A 21,766-nucleotide genomic window follows, 5' to 3' on the forward strand; every position below is an offset into this window, starting at 1 on the left:
CTTTTATCATCAGCAGTTAGACCAGTCTTGTGACTTGTATCAGTGTTCAGCAGAGCACTGGTTAAATCTTGAGGAGGAAGTTTTATTGTACTCTGTCCTAAGAGGCTACATGACCCCTGACTCTCTGTTTGAACAGTGCTGATTGCCCTGTGCTGATCACATGCACCCTCTCTAGCAATGCACACTAAACTGAGCATGTTTAGAGTCACTCCTATAGCTTTCTACCATCAGCAGATGGATTGAGCACAGTAGAAGAAGGGGAGGATCAGAGAAGACAGGACCAAACAGTCATTTTACACAATGTGGAGGATTAACCCCCTCGGTTCCACAGTGAGTATAACAAACATGATTTGATGTATATACAGACTGATTTTACTGTTGTGGGTTTAGTAACACTTAAAATAAAGCAAGAAAAAGCTTAAGCTGGTTTTTGTGGCCAAACCGCACTGTTAATTACACGAAAACCTCGGGTACACTGCGCTGTGGCCAAACCACAGTGCGGAAGTGTGCAGCTGGCGTGGCAGTAAATGATCTGGTTTGCAAGCATGTAGTGTGTTTTGTGCTTGTGTATATATATATATATATATACTGTATACTGTAAATATATTGTATATACTGTATACCAGGTGTAGTATATGTATTACACAGTATATATCAAGTTTAAGAGGTAAAAACTGTTGTTTATGCACATAACCAGATGTGTTTCCTCCAAGAAAACACCAAAATAAACAAAATGCAGTGAGCATAACTTATTGAGAGATTCCCCCTCACTTTCTGTCACTCTGCTACTGAGACAAGAAGTAAAGGTGTCATAGAGACAGGAAGACACATACAGCAATAAAATCTGACACAGATTCTAACCTTCCCCAGAATATTTTTGTTCTGCATTTTGTTTCTGTGACACCCTGTCACCAGGACAGGACATATAGGGAAATTTCATCACTGGGGTCACAGAGAGCATTACAAATGTTGACAGTGCCCTTAAAATGTAAGTTCACCTGTACAGAAATAATGAAAAGTGAACTAACACCCTACATCCTCCCCCCTTCCCCGGTCCTCGCTGCACTGACCTCTGTGGGTGATTCAGTTTCACCATCGATGCAAACTGGTGCAGCGATTTGAAAAATGTTCTGTTTTTCCTCTTCTTTACCTAGGGACACATCAGAGGGGTCCTGAATGGCCAATGCCGTCACATGAGAGTGCTGACCAATCAAAACTGCTCTGATCCATCCCAGCATCTCTAGGGAAAAAGATTAGTGGCACATTTTTCAAATCCCAGGACCGCTGCACTGGGCTGGGTGTTTGACTTTCAGCATCTGCTTTGATTATCTTTTGGCTTTCAGTTATGGTCACATCTATGCTTTCCTTTGATCCTACACTATGAGTGTCCAAGCCCCCTAACCCAGCCAACAGTCTTCTGCTGATTATGACACATCATTTTCTGATTGTATTATCACAAGCCAGGAAGTAAGTGCTGACCCTGGGTGATGCCTGAACAAAGATGACATTCTGGAGAGAAAAGCAGATGAAAGCATTGTCAGGGAGAGAACTGTGATCCCTGTGATGGATAATACACTCACCGGCCACTTTTTTAGGTACACCTTGCTAGTGCCAGGAAAATCTCCCCCCACACCATTACACCACCACCACCAGCCTGAACTGTTGATACAAGGCAGGATGGATCCATGTATTCATGTTTATGCCAAATTCTGACCCTACCATCTGAATGTCATAGCAACCAGTCTGCCCATTCTCCTCTGACCTCTGACATCAACAAGGCATTTTCATCCAAACAACTGCCACTCACTGGATATTTTCTTTTTTTCAGACCATTCTCTGTAAACCCTAGAGATGGTTGTGCATGAAAATCCCAGTAGATCAGCAGTTTTTGAAATACTCAGACCAGCCTGTCTGGCACCAACAACCATGCCACATTCAAAGTCACTTAAATCCCCTTTCTTCCCCATTGTAAAGCTTGGTTTGAACTTCAACAAGTCACATTCACCACATCTAGATACCTAAATGCATTGCTGCCATGTGATTGGCTGATTAGCAATTTATGTCACCAAGCAATTAAACAGGTGTACCTAATAAAGTGGTGGCTAAGTGTAAATCCCTTAGTGTATTATATTTACCATACCTCCCAACTTTCTAAGATGGGAACGAGGGACACTTATTAGAAAAAGTATGTAGACATAGGATACACCCCCTGCCATGCCCCCATTAAAGGAGAATGAATGATTGGTTAAATCCACAAGTGCTTTTTTTTTACCACTACTATTCCTCTATATTGGCTTTTAAATTATACAAATTCAGCAATTTAGAAATTGGCTGAAAGGTTTTACACTGTAAAACACTCTTTGATAGATAAATAGTAAATTTTATATACAACTATATAGATCAGGCCAAAATGAGGGACAAGTGAGGAGGAAGGAGGGTGTCATGTTTCACATGACTCTCATATTGACTTTTATATGCTTTTAAGTGTTTTCTATATTTTGTTTCTGCTCCTCCCTTTCCTTTGGTTTAGTTAATGCTGTATAGATAGCCCTCCCCCTTTCCCAGAGATGCATTGCAGCTCTAGCCTCATGTCATGGAGCAGGAAACATTATGATCTTTTGACCTATCGAATGTTCATTGTTGTAAGATTCTCTCAGTTTATGGAGTAAACTTCACAAGATCTACAAGATGTCTTATCGATTGAGTCATTGACTGTGGTATCCAGCTGAGGTTGATGTTATCGCTATCTCATCACAACTGTAAGTTATCAACTGTAAGTAAGAGATCACACTATCAATGCTTAGATTGGAGAGACAGAACAGAGGGACAAAGGGACTTTATTCCAAATCAGGGATACTCCTTCACAATCAAGGACAGTTGGGAGCTTTACATTTACTGATTACTTAGCATGCACTTGAACATGATAAAATAAAAATCTAAGGCTAGGCCTGTACTAACACCATATAGTGCAAAATATCATGCTCCTGGATCCACAAAAATCTGAGCCATATACAGTATAAATAGTATTCATGTTAAAATGTTATAAATATCATAAACCCATTAATGGAAATGAGAGGTTAATGAAGGAAAACTAAACATTATGTTAGTGTCTTTACATAAGCAAAATACTTATATAGTTAGTGTGATATTATTTCTTACTGATAGGTTATATTTCCAGGCAGTTTCAGACTTGTTATCATATCCCGATTATACACACAGGTAAAGCTAAAGCTGATATTATTGAATCTGATGATTTCTGTATCCAGGACTCCAATGTACATGGTGTTGGAAATATTGATATAGGATTGATCGTACTGTGGAAAGAAGGGAATACCGACAAAGTGTTGTAAGCAAACAGAAACAAGTTAGACCTTTTACTTCAAACATTTGTTCTGTCACTGTCAAGTAATTGGCAATTAAAAAAGAGCTTTGAATTATAGAGGAGTCACTTCACTCTGCCTAATGGAAATGAAGCCTGTCAATCATTGAGTCCAACAATCAACAGGCTTCCCCTAGCAAAAAATGGAAAGTCTTCTGCCTTGCATGGACCTGCTGGGGGGGGAGGGGGAGAGGAGGTTTGTGAAGAGACTATGTAGCACCCAGTGGCTCCAAAGATAAGATCTTCATGAATCATAGATTGGTAAGATATGGCTCTGTAGTAAGGAGAACTGGAAGCTACTGGGATTCACCCTAATCGGACCAGTGGCCGAGTGATGCCTTGGAGAAGTTATAGGACTACTTTGATCAGAGGAATTTCTACCATAGAGCCCAGCTGTATTTGTTACACATCCATTTCGGCCGTGGAGGGGCTATATCATTTGGAGGAGTTACATAAGATCAGGGTGGATTTGATTTAAATCAAACTGATTTAAATTACAATTTAAATCAGAATGTAAATCACTAGTCAGTAAGGCTTGACTTAAATCATAGTTTTCTACATAAAGACTAATTCTTGCTGGTATAACTTTAATATGCAAGTAGATGAAGATTTTTAGCAACTTTTCATTAGTTTTTTTATCCCCAGTTTAATAGGTTAATCATTCATATTTGGACAACTTTTCTGTTGTACTTAGGAAGGAGAAAAATAATCATTACCTTAATAATAACAATTTAAATAGATTTATTCAACTGAAACAATAACATTCCAGCATATTTTATTTGCTTAAACAAACATCCATGTTTGTTAACTAATTTGGCTAAACAAAATATATATATTTTAAGAAACTTAGACTGTCAGCCCCTTCCTCCTCACACTTAGTTTCACTTTCTTCTTGTGCAGATCTATTCCACTCCAAACAATCAGAAAAATATTGTTTCTATTCTATTCACTGAACTTCTTGAAACTTAGCACTGAAGGGGTTGATTCTGTATTCATAGGTTTGTAGAAGTTAGGATTAAGGTCTTTTTCTTAACTCTGTTCATGTTATAACATTTTTGCTGTGAAGAAGAGGCATATGTGATCTCCGCTGAGTCAAATTCAGTTTTGAGAACTGCAAAAGTAAACCAAGCATCTGTGATAATATCTTGTAGGCAGAGAAACTGCCCAATAATCTTACAAAAACCTCTGGAAGAGCATGACATTGTGAATGGATTCATGGAATTTATTTACCAAAAAAATTAAACATATACAGCCTTAATCTACATAATTAAAAAATTAATCTTTATTTCATGATGGAATAACCTTTGGATGGTAATATACTTTCCTCAAAAAGCATTTTATTCAAAAAAATCTGATTTAAATAAAAAAAATCCGATTTTTTTGATTTGTTTTAAAAAATCATTGATTTTATCCACCCTGCATAAGATCATTTGTTTTTTGCTTCTGGTGAGTGCATTAGCATGACGGATTGTCACGGATATACTTTTCACTAGATGTCACTCCATCTCATTTGTTATTATTCAACACTTCATTTTTGGATTTTTTTGCTATTTTATTCATTTATGCACTTACAATATAAATTCTTTTGTTTTCATCATACATGTTATCAGGTTTTATGATATAATTATTCTAGTGTTTTACTAGTTGTTTCACTTTTTTTATGATATACATATTAGCGCTGCACCTGTTTTGTATAAGTGAAAAAATTAGACCTGGTTCACACCAATGCAATTTATGTTTTGTCCATTTTGCAGTGGTTTTGATGCATTTTGCATTTTTTTGGGAAGCCAACTTGTTGCTGGGCAGATTAAAAATGCAAAATGTGTCAAAATACGAACTACAAGCATTTTCTGCAGCATCTCTATTGAACCAAAAATGCAATGTTTTGCATTTAAAAAATCCCTGACCCTTTCCAAAAATACAGCGGCTCAAAAAAGCATAGATGTGAACATGTCCCATAGGAAACCATGTTAAATGGACTGTAGTGCATTTCTGCAAAAAAGAACTGAAAAACGCATTGGTGTGAACCAGGTCTCAAGGAGCTTTCTGGGGGAGAGAATCTGTATTTTAAGGCTAAATGTACTAAAAGTAGAAATATCCCTTAAAGCTTACCACTAGCCCAATTCCCTTTATAGAATGAGGAAGAGGTAAGATTCTCTCAGTGACCCCATTGAAAGATCTTCTGTCACTTCTTAGCACTGTGATGCCTACAAAAGAAATATCTCCAACAAGGACAAAGGCAGCAAAAAAAAAAAAAAACTGAAAAGGTCCCTAACTCTTCCCTGTTCTATCTTGAGACCTGGTTCACACCTATGCAGATTTTTTTCACAGGCATTCTTGATTTGTTTTTAATGTATTTTTGATGGGTTTTGCATTCTCTGTTTTTGGGAGGTGTCTGTTGTCTTGTAGGAGAAACCGAAACACATCAAAAATGCAAGCAGTGTTTTTGATGCATTTTTTCTGCATTTCCATTGAAGTCCATGGAACCAAAGACACAACTGCTGTGGGAAAAAAATGTCCCTGATCCTTTCTAAAAAACACACCAGTAGAAAATGTACAGATGTGAATGTGCAATGCCGTACAGAAAATCCATGTTTCATGTGCGTTTCCCACACCGCATTCAAAATGCACTCTGTTGTGAGTGTCCATATAATCCTAATGACATCCCAAACACAGATCCCAAACACAGTGCGTTTACCTGCACTGCATCAGATGGTATTGCAGTGTTATGCGATGCAGTGCGTTTTTGAAAATTGGTACATTCTTTACCTTTGGTGCGATCCAGTGTGATTTCAGTCCATTCAAATAAATGTGCTGAAAATCACACCACACTGAGTCACAGAGGAATGGCACAGGAACACAGACTGTGGCCCTGTGGGAATCAGGTGTGAACTGACCCTAAATGAAATGAAATGTTTTGGCTGGAGTTGGGCTTTAGGCAATCTTTCCAGTAAGGTCTGAAGCAAAATGCTAAGGGTCACATTTTCCATATATTTCCTGTTGTAAACAATACATACAAGCCGAAAGAGCTGCTAAAATGAATGAATGAATAAATGAATAGTGTGTTACCGTCAATGTGTTTCCACACCAATTGGATGTTGCTTTGGCTGTAAAAGATGTCACTCTGAAGCCATTGACCATTTCATTATTATAGAAATTGCAGTCCTCTGATGTATCCCTCACATGAACTGTGGAAGGGTCGTAACCAAGTGCTTCTAGCTCACATTGCTTCATTGTGACTGTTATTGCATTGTCCTTACAGTCAACCGTAGGGTGAAAATCATTACGTGCTGGGAAAATGCAACAAGAGTACATATAAATCAATCAGTGGGCAATGCATACAAGAACTGTTCTTTTGCACATGTACATTGATCCTCTCCTCTTACTATTTGTTACAGACACTTTTAACCATATGGCTCAGTTCCCTAACAAATAAACAGAATTCCTAAAGCTCAACATTTTAAAGTATTACTAAACCCAGGACCCTGCATTCAATATATCTGGTCTCCCACAGTACACACAACATGCAATGGCAATTATTTTAGTAAATATAAACTGCTAAATATCTTTTCTCATCAGCAGTATATAGCAGTCTTGTTACTTCTATCAGTGTCCAGCAGAGCACTGGTTAAAGTTTGTAGGAGGAGTTTTCATTCTCCTCTGACTGCCCTTTGAGGCCGCATGACCCCTGACCCTCTGTCTAGACAGTGCTGCTTGGCCCTGTATTGATCACATGCACTCTCCCAAGAATAAAAAACCTCTCTAGCAATATACACCAAACTGAGCATGTGCAGATTGTCTCCTAGAGCTCTGTACTATCAGCAGATGGATTGGGGACAGTAGGAGAAGGGGAGGATTGGGGAAGACAGGATCAAACAGCCTTATTACACAATGTGGGGGATTAACCCCTTAAGTTCCACAGTGAGTATAACAAGCATGCTTTAATGCATATACAGACTGATGTTACTATTGTGTGTTTAGTAACACTTTAAGCTCAAGCTGAACCCTCGTTATTTATTACTGTAATTCAGTCAGGCTGTATAAACAGTAATAAATACGGAAATCTTTTACCTTTTTTTTTTTAAGTATAAAAAAAATTATTAAACAAGCAATGTATAATCTGAATATAAACCAAATTCTTAAGGGAACTACAGCCAGAAATGTGTCATTAGGGCTATTTTGAATTCCCCAATATCTGTCTCACAAATATCATATAAAATTCACTTGAACAAAGTGTTGCATGACTCAGTAATTGTCGGTCAAAGTATCACAGTGCTTAATGCAGAAAATTAGTCTGGTAATAAAGAAGGTGAAACATGCCGATCCCGAAAACAAATGGCTTGTTAATTTGTGTATTTTACGTTTAAAGTTTGGCTTTAAATTGGGTACAAACCCAATTACTAAAATACCATGTGATTTCAAAGTAATTTGTAATACTCTCATATCTGCCGCTTTCATTAACATAACATTTGGTGTTCCTGCCATAAAAGTCCTGGTTCAGGCACTGCCGATGATGGCTATGAATAAGGTGTTTTACCGAAACGCGTAAGTTGCTGTAACTTGCACACTGTACCCTTTATGAATAAAGTACTTTTATCGTGAGAACGAGTTTCCGGCTTTTCATCTTATACTGCTATTCTGCTGATTATAGGGTGACAACAGTCGTGATGCTGCATTGTCACTGTACTGAGCTCTCACTATTCCCTCCAGGCCGTGCCCCCTCCCCTGACTTCTCCATCAAGGTCAATAATACATCCATCAGTCCCTCCCCTCATGCCAAGGTACTAGGTGTAATCCTAGACTCCCATCTGTCCTTTCAGCCCCAAATCCAATCACTGTCCAAATCTTGTAGACTTCACCTCCGCAACATCTCCAAGATACGCTCGTTCTTAGCCTCGGAAACTACTAAACAACTTATTCACTCCCTTGTTATATCTCGCCTTGACTATTGTAACTCCCTCCTCATTGGCCTACCTCATCGCAGGCTATTACCTTTCAGTCTATCATGAATGCTGCTGCCAGACTCATCCACCTTACTAACCGTTCCATATCTGCCATCCCTCTCTGCCAATCCCTCCACTGACTTCCCGTTGCCCAACGGATAAAATTAAAATCATCAACAATACCATATAAAGCCATTTATAACTCTGCCACAAATTACATCAACAATCTTGTCTCCAAATATCACCCAAACCGTACTCTCCGCTCCTCGCACGACCTTCTGCTCTCTAGCTCCCTTGTCTCCTCCTCCCATGCTTGTCTCCAAGACTTCTCCAGAGCTTCCCCCATCCTCTGGAATGCTCTACCCCAATATATAAGACTATTGCCTACTCTGCTCACTTTTAGGCAATCTCTGAAAACCCATCTCTCCAGGGAAGCCTATCCTGCCCTCAACTAATAATGGAATCTTCTACTCTTCCGATCAGTTCATCCCCCACAGTTATTACCTTTTGTAGCACCAGCCCCTCCCTCTTAGATTGTAAGCTCCAAGGACCAGGGCCCTCCTAACCCTCTTGTATTGAACTGTATTGTTGCTGTATTGTCTCCCATTATATTGTAAAGTGCTGAGCAAACTGTTGGCGCTATATAAATCCTGTATAATAATAATAATTGTGACCCTGCCATATGGGCTTCTGATGGTTATCGGGAGAACGAGTTTCCGGCTTTTCATCTTATACTCCTGTTCTGCCAATTATACGGTGACAACAGTCATGATGCTGCATTGTCATCCTGCCATATGGGCTTCTGATGGAAATTACAAGAGGCATTTCAACACACATTATGCAGGCACAGACCACTGTTGTCACCATAAGGAGAGCCACCTTGTGAAATGCAGTCATCACTGAAGTACATGCATATAGAATAAAATTGCTGCAAAGAGGTTGCAGGAGATCAGCATCACTGAGATGCCAAAGGATTTCAAAAGGTTTGGATTTTTTTTATGTCAATTATTTAGGTTACATTTTGCTTTAGCAAACTAATCATTCAGTTTGGCATAATGGCATCAATTTTAAAAGGATGTATTAGTTTTTCAATGTAAAAGTGAGCAGCCTGATGTAACTAATCCTACCAGTATATGCTGATATTGTAATGTATGCCCAGACATATATTCTCATTACATTACTGACTCTTCTTTAATATTTACAGTCCTACAAAATGGTAGTTCTTTACGGATCCTTCTCACATTGTTGAAACCAATGCTCCCCTGTGTGTCTGATATCCTAATTCACAATTGTTAAGGGTTATGTGGGTTCCATTGCTGAGCTCCTCTGTCTAAACATGCTGGTTTCTGGCTGTCACACTGATGCTTTGGCTTCAGTCACCAACCAGGAACCAATACTGTATAGGTATCAGGATCTCCGACTTTTCCCCAATTGTAATTTGCTGCATTCTTGTTCCAGGTCAGTGATTCAGAAACTAGCATTGTGAAAGTGGTCACCAATGTCAGTCCCCATAATATTGTCATGGAATGTGTACTTTAAGCAGCAAAGGGACGTAATAGGGAGCCAGTTTTAAGGCCCCCACCCCCCCCCCCACTCATGGGGTTGTGACAGCTGAGGTGGGGCAGTTTCAAGGCCCCCTGCCCATTCTTTCTTCTCAGGCACTTGGGAGGTCAAGAGGTCAGATCACACCTGGTCCAGCTGTGGGAAATCTGCCCAGCAACATTCCCTGTCAGGTGACACAGGTGTGATCTGCCCGGAGATAGGAGAGGTCAGCTGACACTGGAGAAAATTCTGGAAGGTCACGTGACCTTTAACCTAGGGTCAGCTGACCTTTTGGAACCTTCCAGAAGGGGCTTAACCCCCTACAAAAAGGGGCTCCATGAGGGGCTCTGAGCCAGTCCTTAGACCCCTGTCTGACAGCTCCCCCCCCCCCCTTGTTGCAGCCATATTATTATGTGGTTTGGTCACCTTTCTACAAAGGAGGACAGTTGATTTCATTGTCTTTGGATATATTTTCACCCCGAGTCGTAGTGTCTGGGTTGTTGTCAATGGTTGATGTTATTGATAGTAAGTATAAATGGTTATTGATAACATGATGTAAGGGGTCACATATTTATAGCAGTAATAAAGAGGCCGCGGCCAATTAACCTCCAATGCTGTTTGTGTTGATTTCATTCATTTCAGACATGCCGGCTACAATCCCATAATAGTACGAAGCCACTAAGTGCTCCATCTAATGACTAATCTACACGTCTTCCATATATAATAAAATAACAAACACATGACAGAGCAAAGCATGTAATATTGTCAATGTCTTAGGGAATGTGACTCCCAATGTATACACTGCAAGAACAAACTCCTAATATGCCCACCAAACACATACTGTGCATTCTCTGTATGGGGAAATGACTGGGATGACATTGCAAAGGAAAGAAAATGAACAAAGTCTTACTCAGATCAGGGTATGCGGTGTTATTACATTGACACTCTCCTGATGGGTTGCATTCTTCATCTGTGGCACATCCATCCACACAGATAGGAGTAGCTGCAGAAGACACAGCAGGAAATATCTGTTTAAAATGACATCCTACAATGATCAGACTCAGAAAGTACACTTTAAACTGATATGAAAATACTTACATGTGCAACAGGATTGATTAGTGCTGTAATATAGGCCCTCTGTACAGCAGAACCTGGGATCAGGGCATGGTGTATTTTTATTTGGAATACAGGGCGTAAAGCCATCATTACATGTACATCCATTATCAGGAAAACAGCTCCCGTAACATGGGTCAGAGTCACAATAAGTCATATTCTCGTACTGGGCTGAGAAGAGAACAAAAAGATGTTAGAAACCAGGAGCTTTTATAATTAGACAATTTACAGATCAGATCACAAGGCACAAAAACATCTGCAATATCACTACAACCGGCAACAGTATTTATAAAACTGCCCATAAACTTCTGCAAACAGTAGAAAAATCTTTTGTTCAACAATCGTATTAATTCCTTTGGTGACTGCAATGACTTTATAAGTCCTAATGTAAAATGTCCCTTTACCATGAGAACGCTCCCAACTGAGAACTAGGAATGTGCAATTGTGTGTGTTCCTGGCTGTCAGACCCGCTGGCCCTGATTCACTATTGGGCGTGGGCGCATATTCATGGGCTTAAGCCCAATTTTCATGGGCGTCTGTCTATTTTTTACCCTGCAACCTAATTCACTATTGACCAGCGCCCATAAGCAGATGTCCAATCTAATTCACAAAAAGACACACGCCCGGAATCAGACTCACAAAGCAGACTTGCTAAGAAGCAAGTCTAACACCATGAAAAATCACTGCAGAGACATGTTCACTTAGAAATTTGCTTTGCCAAATATCAGGACTTCACTTTAAACAATATCTGCTATTTCAAAAAAAATTAAGAATGTGTTAAAAATCGTTTTTTTGAAGGAAATCGACACAGTAAAAATCTAGATGCCCGTGCAGTGTCTTTGGCAGATACAACTGAGCATGTGCAGAACACATTTTAGACCTCTGCCATGGGCTTTTGCTTTTTAGCCACTGACTAATAGTGAATCTTACTGTGGAGTCCTCTGACAGCCGGCACTCGGTCGCGACTATTGTGTTTAATAAACAGCACTAGGCATATCTTCATGTAATCTAACTAGATTTCCTTAGTTCTAGTGATTCTATTTTTGTTTCTTATACTTTATAATTATTTCTGTAATGATTTTACTGATTTCAAAGGTCTAGATAATATTTATTTTGACAGCTGAATGTAAAAATAAAGGTCCGCAATAAAAAAAAACAAAAAAAAAACAGCGTGGGTCCCCCCTCTCATCCTTACCAAGCCCTTCAGGTCTGGTATGGTTATTAAGGGGGAACTCCACGCTGAAATTTAAAAAAAAAACAGCGTGGGTCCCCCTCAATATCCATACCAGACCCTTATCCGAGCATGCAGCCCGGCAGGTCAGAAAACCTGAACCATACCAGGCCACATGCCCTCAACATGGGGGGGTGCTTTGGGGCAGGGGGGCTCCCCAACCCAAAGCACCTTGTCCCCATGTTGATGAGGACAAGGGCCTCTTCCCCACAACCCTGGCCGGTGGTTGTGGGGGTCTGCGGGCAGGGGGCTTATCAGAATCTGGAAGCCCCCTTTAACAAGGGGGCCCCCAGATCCCGCCCCCCCCTACGTGAAGGAGTCTGCGGTACATGCTCCCGCAGACTCCTTCACAAAAAAAAAAAGTGTGGTGTAAAAAAAACACAGTACAGGGTCCCCCCCCTTTTCTGACCTGCCGGGCTGCATGCTCGGATAAGGGTCTGGTATGGATATTGAGGGGGACCCACGCTGTTTTTTTTTAAATTTCAGCGTGGAGTTCCCCCTTAATATCCATACCAGATCCGAAGGGCTTGGTACAGATGGGAGGGGGGACCCCACGCTTTTTTTTTATTATTTCTGCAATAAAGGGAATTATTTTACATTCAGCTGTCAGTGGGGAACCCCGCTGACAGCTGAAACATTAACACATGGCTGTCGCTCCTACAATCCCGCATGAGTTATGTTATCAACTCATGCAGCGTTTTAGTAGTGAAAACCAATGCAGCGCTCATGTTTCAGCTGTCGGCGGAGTTCCCCACTGACAGTTGAATGTCAAAGTATTGCGGGGAATTATAAACAGTGTTTTAAATAACCGGCGTGGGGTATTCCCTCCCATCCATGCTAAGCCCTTCGGGTCTCGTATGGATGTTAAGGGGTAATTCCACGCTGAAATTAAATAAAAAACAGCATGGGGTACCCCCCAAAATCCATAACACATACTTATCTGAGCATGCAGCCCGGCAGGTCAGGAAAGGGGGGGGGGACGAGCGAGCGCCCCCCCCCCCTCCTGAACCATACCAGGCCACATGCCCATACCAAATTATTCAAACATTTGTAAACAGAACAATGAACTGAAATGGTTTGGCATTTGTACCCCAAATATGACGTTCCCTGAGGCGTTGGTAAACCGAGGTACGCCTGTATTAGTATTGCAATCCTTTGTATTGGGATACATAAAACCAACATACATGTGAATTGGCAACATAGCACAACATTTGTGTCACATTGGAGATATCTGGTAGTTTCACTGACCTTGCCCAGGGACCTAGGATTGATTCACAGCACAGAAATACAGGTGGGATCAGCAATGTAGCTCCGTGGATTAGTGGTTAGCACTACTGCCTCACAACTCTAGGGTTGTCGGTTTGAATCCCAACCCCGGCAAGGAAGTAGCATGATCTCCATGTGTGGCTGTCTTCACATACATGTTCTGGCAACATCTTTGCTTTCTGTCTAAATGATCCCTAAAATGTGAATTAGAATGAGGCCTTGTCTGTTGAAACACCTTCAAAGCTGCACCTTATGTGAATGTCATACAATGGGATAAGGTAAGGGCCTGGAGCACTAATAGATTTGATAATGATGGTTTACACTCCACCCACTTTTGTGAAGGATTTGGCAAGCAAAGAGCTGACAGAGAGAGAGAAGAGCGAGCCAGTGAGACGAAGAAGAGTGAGCGAGATATACATACTGAAGAGTGATAAAGAGAGTCATTCAGAAGAGTGAGCGAGAGAGAAAAGACTTGGTTGGTGAATCCACACATCAAACTTGTCACAAATCCTGGCGTGCATTTTTCCCCCAAATGCATAGCAGACCCTTATCCCAGCAGGCAGGTACCGCACGCCTTCAAAGATTTATTTCCTTTGTTGATTTTCCTGCTTCGCTCACACTATATGCAATTGAAAATTACTCTTTAAGTTGCCAATTTTACTGTGTTTTCTAGAGAATTACTAACTAGTTGTGTTTTCAATTGTGTGTAGCATTGCGATTTCTATTTGAGTCTAGATGTTAAATTGCTAATAAATGGCCACAATTCTCAAATACCTTTGAACTCTCGCTGCAACAAATGGCGTATGTTAATACACTCACATTCACATTCATTATATCCAATATCAGGTACGATGTCAATGCACAAATCGCACCTGAAATTGCACACCCTGGATGTGACTTGTCATGTGATTGGCATGGCCAGCAGCTTGCTCTTTGCATGGCAAATTGCACACAATGTTACTGGGGGCTAACACCACTGTCACATCTAATCCGATGCGGCAATTGCCCAACATACAGTGAAGTTGCACGAGTTCACAACCCAATTGGATGTGAACAGAGCCTACAGTGGCCAATAGGGTGCGAGTTGGTCTACGATTTGCAAGTCGCCTGTCATGCCAATTGCATGGCAATCCCAAACAATGTTACTGGGGGCTACCCGGTCACATTAAAGCAGATTTCTAAGTGGTGTTATTGACACCACAGTCACATCATGTGACTTGCATAGAAGTTGCATGATTTCAAAGTCGGGGTACATGGTGATTTCAAGTGCAATTTGCAAGACATCCGACACCGATCTCTCAGCAAATTGCATGAAAAGTAGTGTATTCATTACTCTATTATTACTTGCGGCTCCTACCAAGTTTGAACCACAACAATATGAATGCTCCAATAGCGTGCACATTGAGTGGGACTTGGCATGTGATTTGCACAACATGCAAGTTGTAAATCGTCTGCAAAGTCGCACCCTATTGTCTGCTATTAGAGCAGTGTTTCTCAACTCCAGTCCTCATGGACCCCCAACAGGTCATGTTTTCAGGATTTCCATTATTTTGCACAGGTGATTTGATCAGTTTCACTGCCTTAGTAATTACCACAGCTGTTTCATCTGAGGGAAATCCTGAAAACATGACCTGTTGGGGGTCCATGAGGACTGGAGTTGAGAAACACTGTATTAGAGCGACCATATGGGTGCGTTTCAAACACTGATTTCTTAAGTAGTACATGTACTACTTTAGTGGCAATTTGCATAGAGATCTGTGTCAGATGTCTTTAAAAATTGCATTGAAATGGTCAACATTACTGTAAGTCGCATGATTTGTAAATCCGCTTTGCCCAGAGTGTAATGTTTGGTGATGTTTGATTTTTGGAGTGTTTCGCCAATTGATGGGAAATTCACCATACTAGTCAAATCGATTTGTCATTTTCAGTATTGCATACAAGATGTGGTCATGTGACTGTCTTAACTCATGCGAGAATCTGGAGGGAATTGTGACCATAGTAGCAATAAAGGTTCCAATTGGGGTTCCCTTTCACATCCCTGCTCAATGTTCTGTTGTATGCTGCACATGTACATTTCACTGTATATATCTTTCTGATTTGTGGGGCCTGTATACCAAGGGTTAATGCAGGTAGGAAGAGGATTGATCAGGTGAAAACACTTTCACTGACCAACTTAAGGTCAGTGGTGGGTGTGGCTTCATTGGGTGTGGGGCCTTGTTTGGCGCGCTCCAAATACAACCTAGCTTATATAAAGATGTGCAGTAGGGAGTGATTTGGCCTGTTACTAGGCCGGGTGGTTTGTGACTAAGTCCTTGCATGGTGTGGTTTGGGGGAAGAAGAGATTTTGTGCTGAATTGCCCCAGACACCACTCAGGCTGTGTTTGGAAGTGGGCTGGAAATGTTTGCATATTTTTGGCCTTGTAAAGTGTTTGTGTGTTATTGCACAATGATTGTTTTTTCTCTTTGCATTGAAAGCCTCACACATGTCAATCGTTTTGTTTAAAATCTGCTCTTGTTTTAATTTTGCTTGCTTATTTAGACTCCAATGCATTTTTCTGACAAACCTGCTGACAAATGTATGTGTAGGGGTTTTGTAGAGGTGGGAGGGGTTTTGTAGAGGTGGGAGGGGTTTTTTGCACATGCTTTGTTTTCTTTATATTTTGATCTGTAGACTTTTTTTGTGAATGGATCTTTATACTAAGTGATTGTGTAAGTAAATCTTATGTGCATGAAAATGTTACTTGATTCATCTTCCCCTTTGTTTCCTGCTATAACCTGAGCACACACAGTTCACTAGAAGTATCTTTAGATTGTAAGCTCTTATGAGCAGGAGTGTTTTATTTTCGCCACATCAATGCTATTCTTTTTGTGACTCACCAAGATATTGACTGTACCTACTTGTTCCTGCTGACCAAATAAATGAAGATATATTTGATTAATAAATGTTGGACTGTTGTTTTTGTGTTTATTTTATGTTCAATATATGAACAACCTTAATAGTTACTTTGTATACTTACAAGCTACATTTGAGTAGATTATATAAGAGTGTGAATATGCAAGTGGGTGCAAACTGGCTTTTTCAAAAACAAAACAAAAAAGAACCAGTTTGCACCACAATATTATGTACCAATGAATACGTCACATTCACTGTGCAGCCAGCTACAGGTGTTCTACAATTCGATTTACAGTTATAAAATAGTCCACACTGTGTTGATTTTTGGCCTTTGGAAACCAATATATATTAGCCAAGGTTAAACAAATCACTAAGTAACACACATTCACGAAAGCTATCATAGCCGCGCATACAAATGCGCGATAGGGTACAAAATTGCGCGATCGCATACGAATAAGCGTCAAACAGGTGTCCCCATGGCGCACGAGCGGCTGTCCTCCCAGAAGTCCGTCATCACGTGCGCGCGCACCCGGAAGTGGTTGTGGGGAGTGTCAGTGGATGACAAGTGGTTGGCGGTTTGCTGTGTGTCGTATATTTTGAGAACTAGTGGCATTTGGACATGGCGAGAGCACAGTTTTCAACTGAGGAGATGATCCTTATATGTAAAGTAAGTGTGGCCATTGCAAATATGTTTATAACATGTGAGGGACAGGTAATTGTAATTTTGTGGGTGGGGCCTATCAGAATCTCACTTGGTGCACATGCTACTTATCTGTACGTTAGCTCCTGGGTATTGATGGGTCAATTATATTAACCACTTGCCTACTGGGTACTCCTACCCCCTTCCTGTCCTGGCCAATTTTCATCTTTCTGCACTGTTACCCTTTGAATGACAATTGTGCGGTCATGCCACATTGTACCCATTTTAAATTTATATCAGTTTTTTCACACAAATAGAGCTTTCTTTGGGTGGTATTGACTTGCTGCTGTGTGTTTTACTTTTTGCTCGATAAACAACAAAATAGCTCATAATGAATAAAAGTCTGTTTATATTATAACATTTGGTAAACCGGTAATTTAGCAACACTGATGTGCGTTGATGAGGCAGCACTGGTGGGTGGCAATACTGGCCACAGGTGGGCACTGATCATCGGTGCTGACCCCTGCTCTGATAACTGCTGGTTCTTGGCAGTACTTTCCAAACATTCTGACAGCGTGAGGAAAGTGCAGCCAAGACCCGGCAAATGCATTTCCCTGTGATCAGCGTGTCATTGGACGTGGCTGATCACATGGTAAAAAGCCGCTGTGATTGGCTTTTACCATATGACGTGATCAGCTGTGTCCTTAGGACACAGCAATCACGGAGAGTGCGTTCTGCCAGGATGTCATATGACGCCCTCCCAGAGCTGCCTGGATGCAGTGTAGCGTTATTCGGCAATCTGCGGTCGCCAAATAGGTAACCAGCTAGGCCTTCATGGCTAATCTTTGAATATCTGGACATGTATACTGCGTATAATGCATTACATTCTACAATGTGTTGGTGTACATGGTATTACAGTGTGCAATGCGTTGCTGGATTCTGCATGACAGTGTACAGTGCATCACAGTCTACAATGTGTGGGTGTACACGGTATCACAGTGTGCAATGCGTTGCTCTATCCTGCATGACAGAGTACAGTGCATCACAGTCTACAATGTGTGGGTGTACACGGTATCACAGTGTGCAATGCGTAGCTCCATCCTGCATGATAGTGTACAGTGCATTACAGTCTACAATGTGTGGGTGTACACGGTATTACATTGTACAGTGTATTACAGTGTGCAATGCGTTGTACACTGCAGTGTGCACTAAAGCATTTTACACTCATGCACTGTACACACTAACGCATTTGACATTTCTAGTGTGCAATGCCTTGGACAGTACAATGCATTTGCAGTATTGGTGTATGTTTATGAAGCACAGATAATTCATCTGATTTTAGTTATCAAGGAGAAGTCTTCTCTGTCCCCCTATTTATGAGGTGGAGGACAATTGTTTTCCGAAGAAGAGAGGAGACTTTTTTTTCAAGGAGATCTGTATAGATTTCCAGAGATATGTGTAGATGTTTGAGGGGCTGCATGTGATCTCCGGAGATAATTGTGATTAACGATCACCTGAGTTAAACCAGTGAATGAAAAGTGTCAAAAAACATGGATTGAAAATAATCTGCACTGACCACTGTGCTTTGTCAAGCCACATATTGGCACATTCTGGTGTCACACAGATGCCATGTGAAATTTGCAGTGTTTTCTGTGCAAGCGCTGCACCGCATCACAACCGCAACCCCTTCATGCCACCTGCTGCGGCTTTCTAGGTGAAGTTACCAACACACCAATATTGGTACACAAAGCGTATTGCGATTTGCCAAATTGGATGGCATGCCTATTCACACCCATGTGCATACCCTGAAAAAGGGTCCTGCACATTTTTGGCCCAGATGCGGTGCAATTTGAGGTGTGCAAAATGTTTGTCTCTAATTGCAACGCACACAAATTGCATGTGATTTGCCCAGGAGTGCGGTGTTAGACCACAATGCATGTATGTGAAGCCAGAATAAAAGGATGTGGATTTTGTCTATTTTTACTTGCGCATGTTAACATTATGTAAGTGCGTTATTCTTCTGTTTAACATGCTATAGACATGGAACATGCATTTGGATGGAGTGTTTTTGTATGTGCATTTTGGAAGTATTCTAAACACACATTGACCCTAGGGCCACACCATATCTTATGCAGGCCATAGATAGGTCGAAAATCGGCCGAAAATAAAATCGGCCGATTTTCGGATCGTTAGTGGGCTATTTGTTCGGCCATTTTTCGGTATTTTGGCAGATTTTTTTTTTTCGGTAAAGTTGGAAAAAAAAACGGCCGAATTTGCCGATCGGCCGATTTTCGCGGCAATGATGGGCAAATCGGACGATTTTTTACTGATAAAAAATCTGCACATGAGCAGTGACCTGCAAGAGGAAGACAAAAAGAAGAAGAGGATGAAGAAGAAGAAGAGGATGATGATGATGAAGAAGAAGAGGATGATGATGATGAAGAAGAAGAAGAGGATGATGAAGAAAAAGCAGAAGAGGATGATGGTGAAGAAGAAGATGAGGATGAAGAAGAAGAAGAGGATGATGATGAAGAAGAAGAAGAGGATGATGATGAAGAAGAAGAAGAGGATGATGATGAAGAAGAAGAAGAGGAAGAAGAAGGATAAAAAATGAGAGGAATTCCAGTATGGCAAAAAGTGTCCCTGCAGAGAGCTCCGCTATTTCTTTGACAGTTCTTTGACATTTACAGCGGTTGCAACATTGTATCTATTTGTTTCCGAATAAAAACATCTGCATCCTAAATGGATACAAATAGATACATTGTTGCAACCGCTATAAATGTCAAAGAACTGTCAAAGAAATAGCGGAGCTCTCTGCAGGGACACTTTTTGCTGGCTGTAGACGGGATGAAAATCGGCCGATTTTTTTTACCATTGCTGGTAACGTCGGCCGCTTGAACAACCGATTTTTCATTTTTTAAAAAAAAAATCGGCCGTTTTTCTCCCCGTCTATGGCCTGCATAAGCATTAGTGTGCCTGGGGGAGGGGGGGACCTTTGGCCTTTCCAAACACAGTAGATGCTCCAAGAATGTTTCCTTGAACTCTTGAAATGGTTAAAAAGGAAAGACACTCTAGATAGCCTGCACTGAGAATTGACTGTCATGATGACGTGTCAATGATTATTTGCTCTCATTTTTCAGGAGTGGTACTGCTTGCGGTTGAAGCTGGTAGAAATCCACCTTCACGTCCTCCGCTCACCTTCACTTGTGGCCAGTGGATATTTTGTGGCCGCAGGCAAGAACTGGCATCGAGGACCTGCATAAAGACCCTGGCATGCCAGAGGTGGTTTGGAAGCAGCACAGCAATTTGACCATCCCTTTCCTCTATGTTGGTTTTAAGGGTGCAGAATTGCTTCTCGTTCGTGAACGGACTGTCGCCGGATATCAGAGTCCCCATATTTTCAAGATATGTTTTAGCCATGTTGGCTTATTTTTATGTTATTTTCCAAGTGTGTCGCATCTAACCGCACAGTAGTGTGCTGCCATGCGTATTTGTGGCTGTGAATGGGGCTGTTTTTAATAGACGTGTGTAGGTGCAACAACGTTTTCATCATGGTACCTGCGCACATCTACATAGGGCATTGCATTTCTTTGCTGTGCTGGAAAATGTGTGTTCTTGCATACGTTTCTGCACCACCAATGGTGTGAACAAGTCCTAAGGGCCGGTTCACACTATAGAAACAGTCTAGATGTGTTCCTGATGGGTTTTTTTCATGCCCTTTTGGCATGCATGTTTAGTGTGTTCCAGTACATTTTGGATGCGTTTTGGACATGTTTACATTGCATTTTTGTATCCCTTCCACTTATTTTTTTCTATTTTCTTTGTATTCAATGTAGTTAGGGACATGTGCGTTTTAGTACATTCAAGGACGTTTCAATGTGTTCCAGTACAGTTCTGTGCAGAAACAATGCAGCGTGGTCAGCTTTGTTTACAGCACCTGCAATGCACTGAAAATGCAAGCGCTGATGTGAACTATGACATTGACAACCACATAACCTTCTTTCTGTGCGTTTGTGATGCCGAAAAAGCAACTGAAACACATGTAGTGTGAACTGGCCCTAAAGGTTATTAGAGGTCAGGGAACGGGACTGACCAGGAATTGTGAATTCAATCAGACTAGTGGTGAGATACAATCAGGAATCATATAATAATGTGAGATCTGAGCTGTAGCTGATAGAAAATGAGACACATTCACTTGATCAGTAAATAGATAGTTAAAGAGTGGGGCGGTGATCCATAGATTTGCATATGGGACAGGTGATGACGGGGTGGGGGAGGGGGTCAAGTTGTATAAGGAGACAGATTTAAAAGAGAAAAATGTTACAATGAAATATACACGGCATGAAACTTGCACATTTCCTAACTGGCAGAAGAACAATACATAGGTAACATTCATCCACTTTCTAGTCATTAGGCAAAATCATAATTGATTGATCAATATTCCTGGCACAACCCAGAAAATTGATCTCTATTTTTTAGGATGTAGCCATGACTGGGATTAGAACCCATGACCCAAGTGCTGTAAGTTCTGAGCTCTAACCACTAATCCACTGTGGGAGACACAGTTTGAGCTATAATGTAGAATAGTTACATTGTTTAAAAATGATAGAGCGAGCTGGTCACTGATATAAACTAGTAAAATGGTATTACACAAGATAAATATAACCACGAACAGTAGTGCATGAACTCGTGAAAGGTCATCCACCCTTGTGACAGTGTACTACACTATTGAGCACCTTTCTGGCTCCTGTGGCTGAGC

The 21,766-nt window shown here is 41.0% G+C and overlaps 1 protein-coding gene across 2 annotated transcripts in view; it reads right to left on the bottom strand.

Moving 5' to 3' along the window:
• The window catches only part of LOC149439321 (uromodulin-like), a 47,634-nt gene that overhangs the window by 6,712 nt on the left and 19,156 nt on the right, over positions 1 to 21,766 (bottom strand). Inside the window, exons 1-5 of one of the 2 annotated variants that reach the window (XM_089659205.1) lie at positions 13,457 to 13,474; positions 10,963 to 11,148; positions 10,775 to 10,867; positions 6,449 to 6,669; positions 3,160 to 3,314 (exon numbers count right to left, since the gene is read on the bottom strand). In XM_089659205.1, the coding sequence (XP_089515331.1) occupies positions 3,160 to 3,314; positions 6,449 to 6,669; positions 10,775 to 10,867; positions 10,963 to 11,134 (641 nt within the window). In that variant the 5' untranslated portion in view covers positions 11,135 to 11,148; positions 13,457 to 13,474. Of the gene's footprint in view, positions 1 to 3,159; positions 3,315 to 6,448; positions 6,670 to 10,774; positions 10,868 to 10,962; positions 11,149 to 13,456; positions 13,475 to 21,766 lie in introns of those variants that run through there. The other variant, XM_089659204.1, reaches the window with a different exon arrangement.

The sequence above is a fragment of the Staurois parvus genome, unplaced genomic scaffold (assembly GCF_062004578.1).
Source record: "Staurois parvus isolate SC_StPar_1 unplaced genomic scaffold, SC_StPar_1.0 ptg001134l, whole genome shotgun sequence".
NCBI classification, from domain to species: Eukaryota; Metazoa; Chordata; class Amphibia; order Anura; family Ranidae; genus Staurois; species Staurois parvus.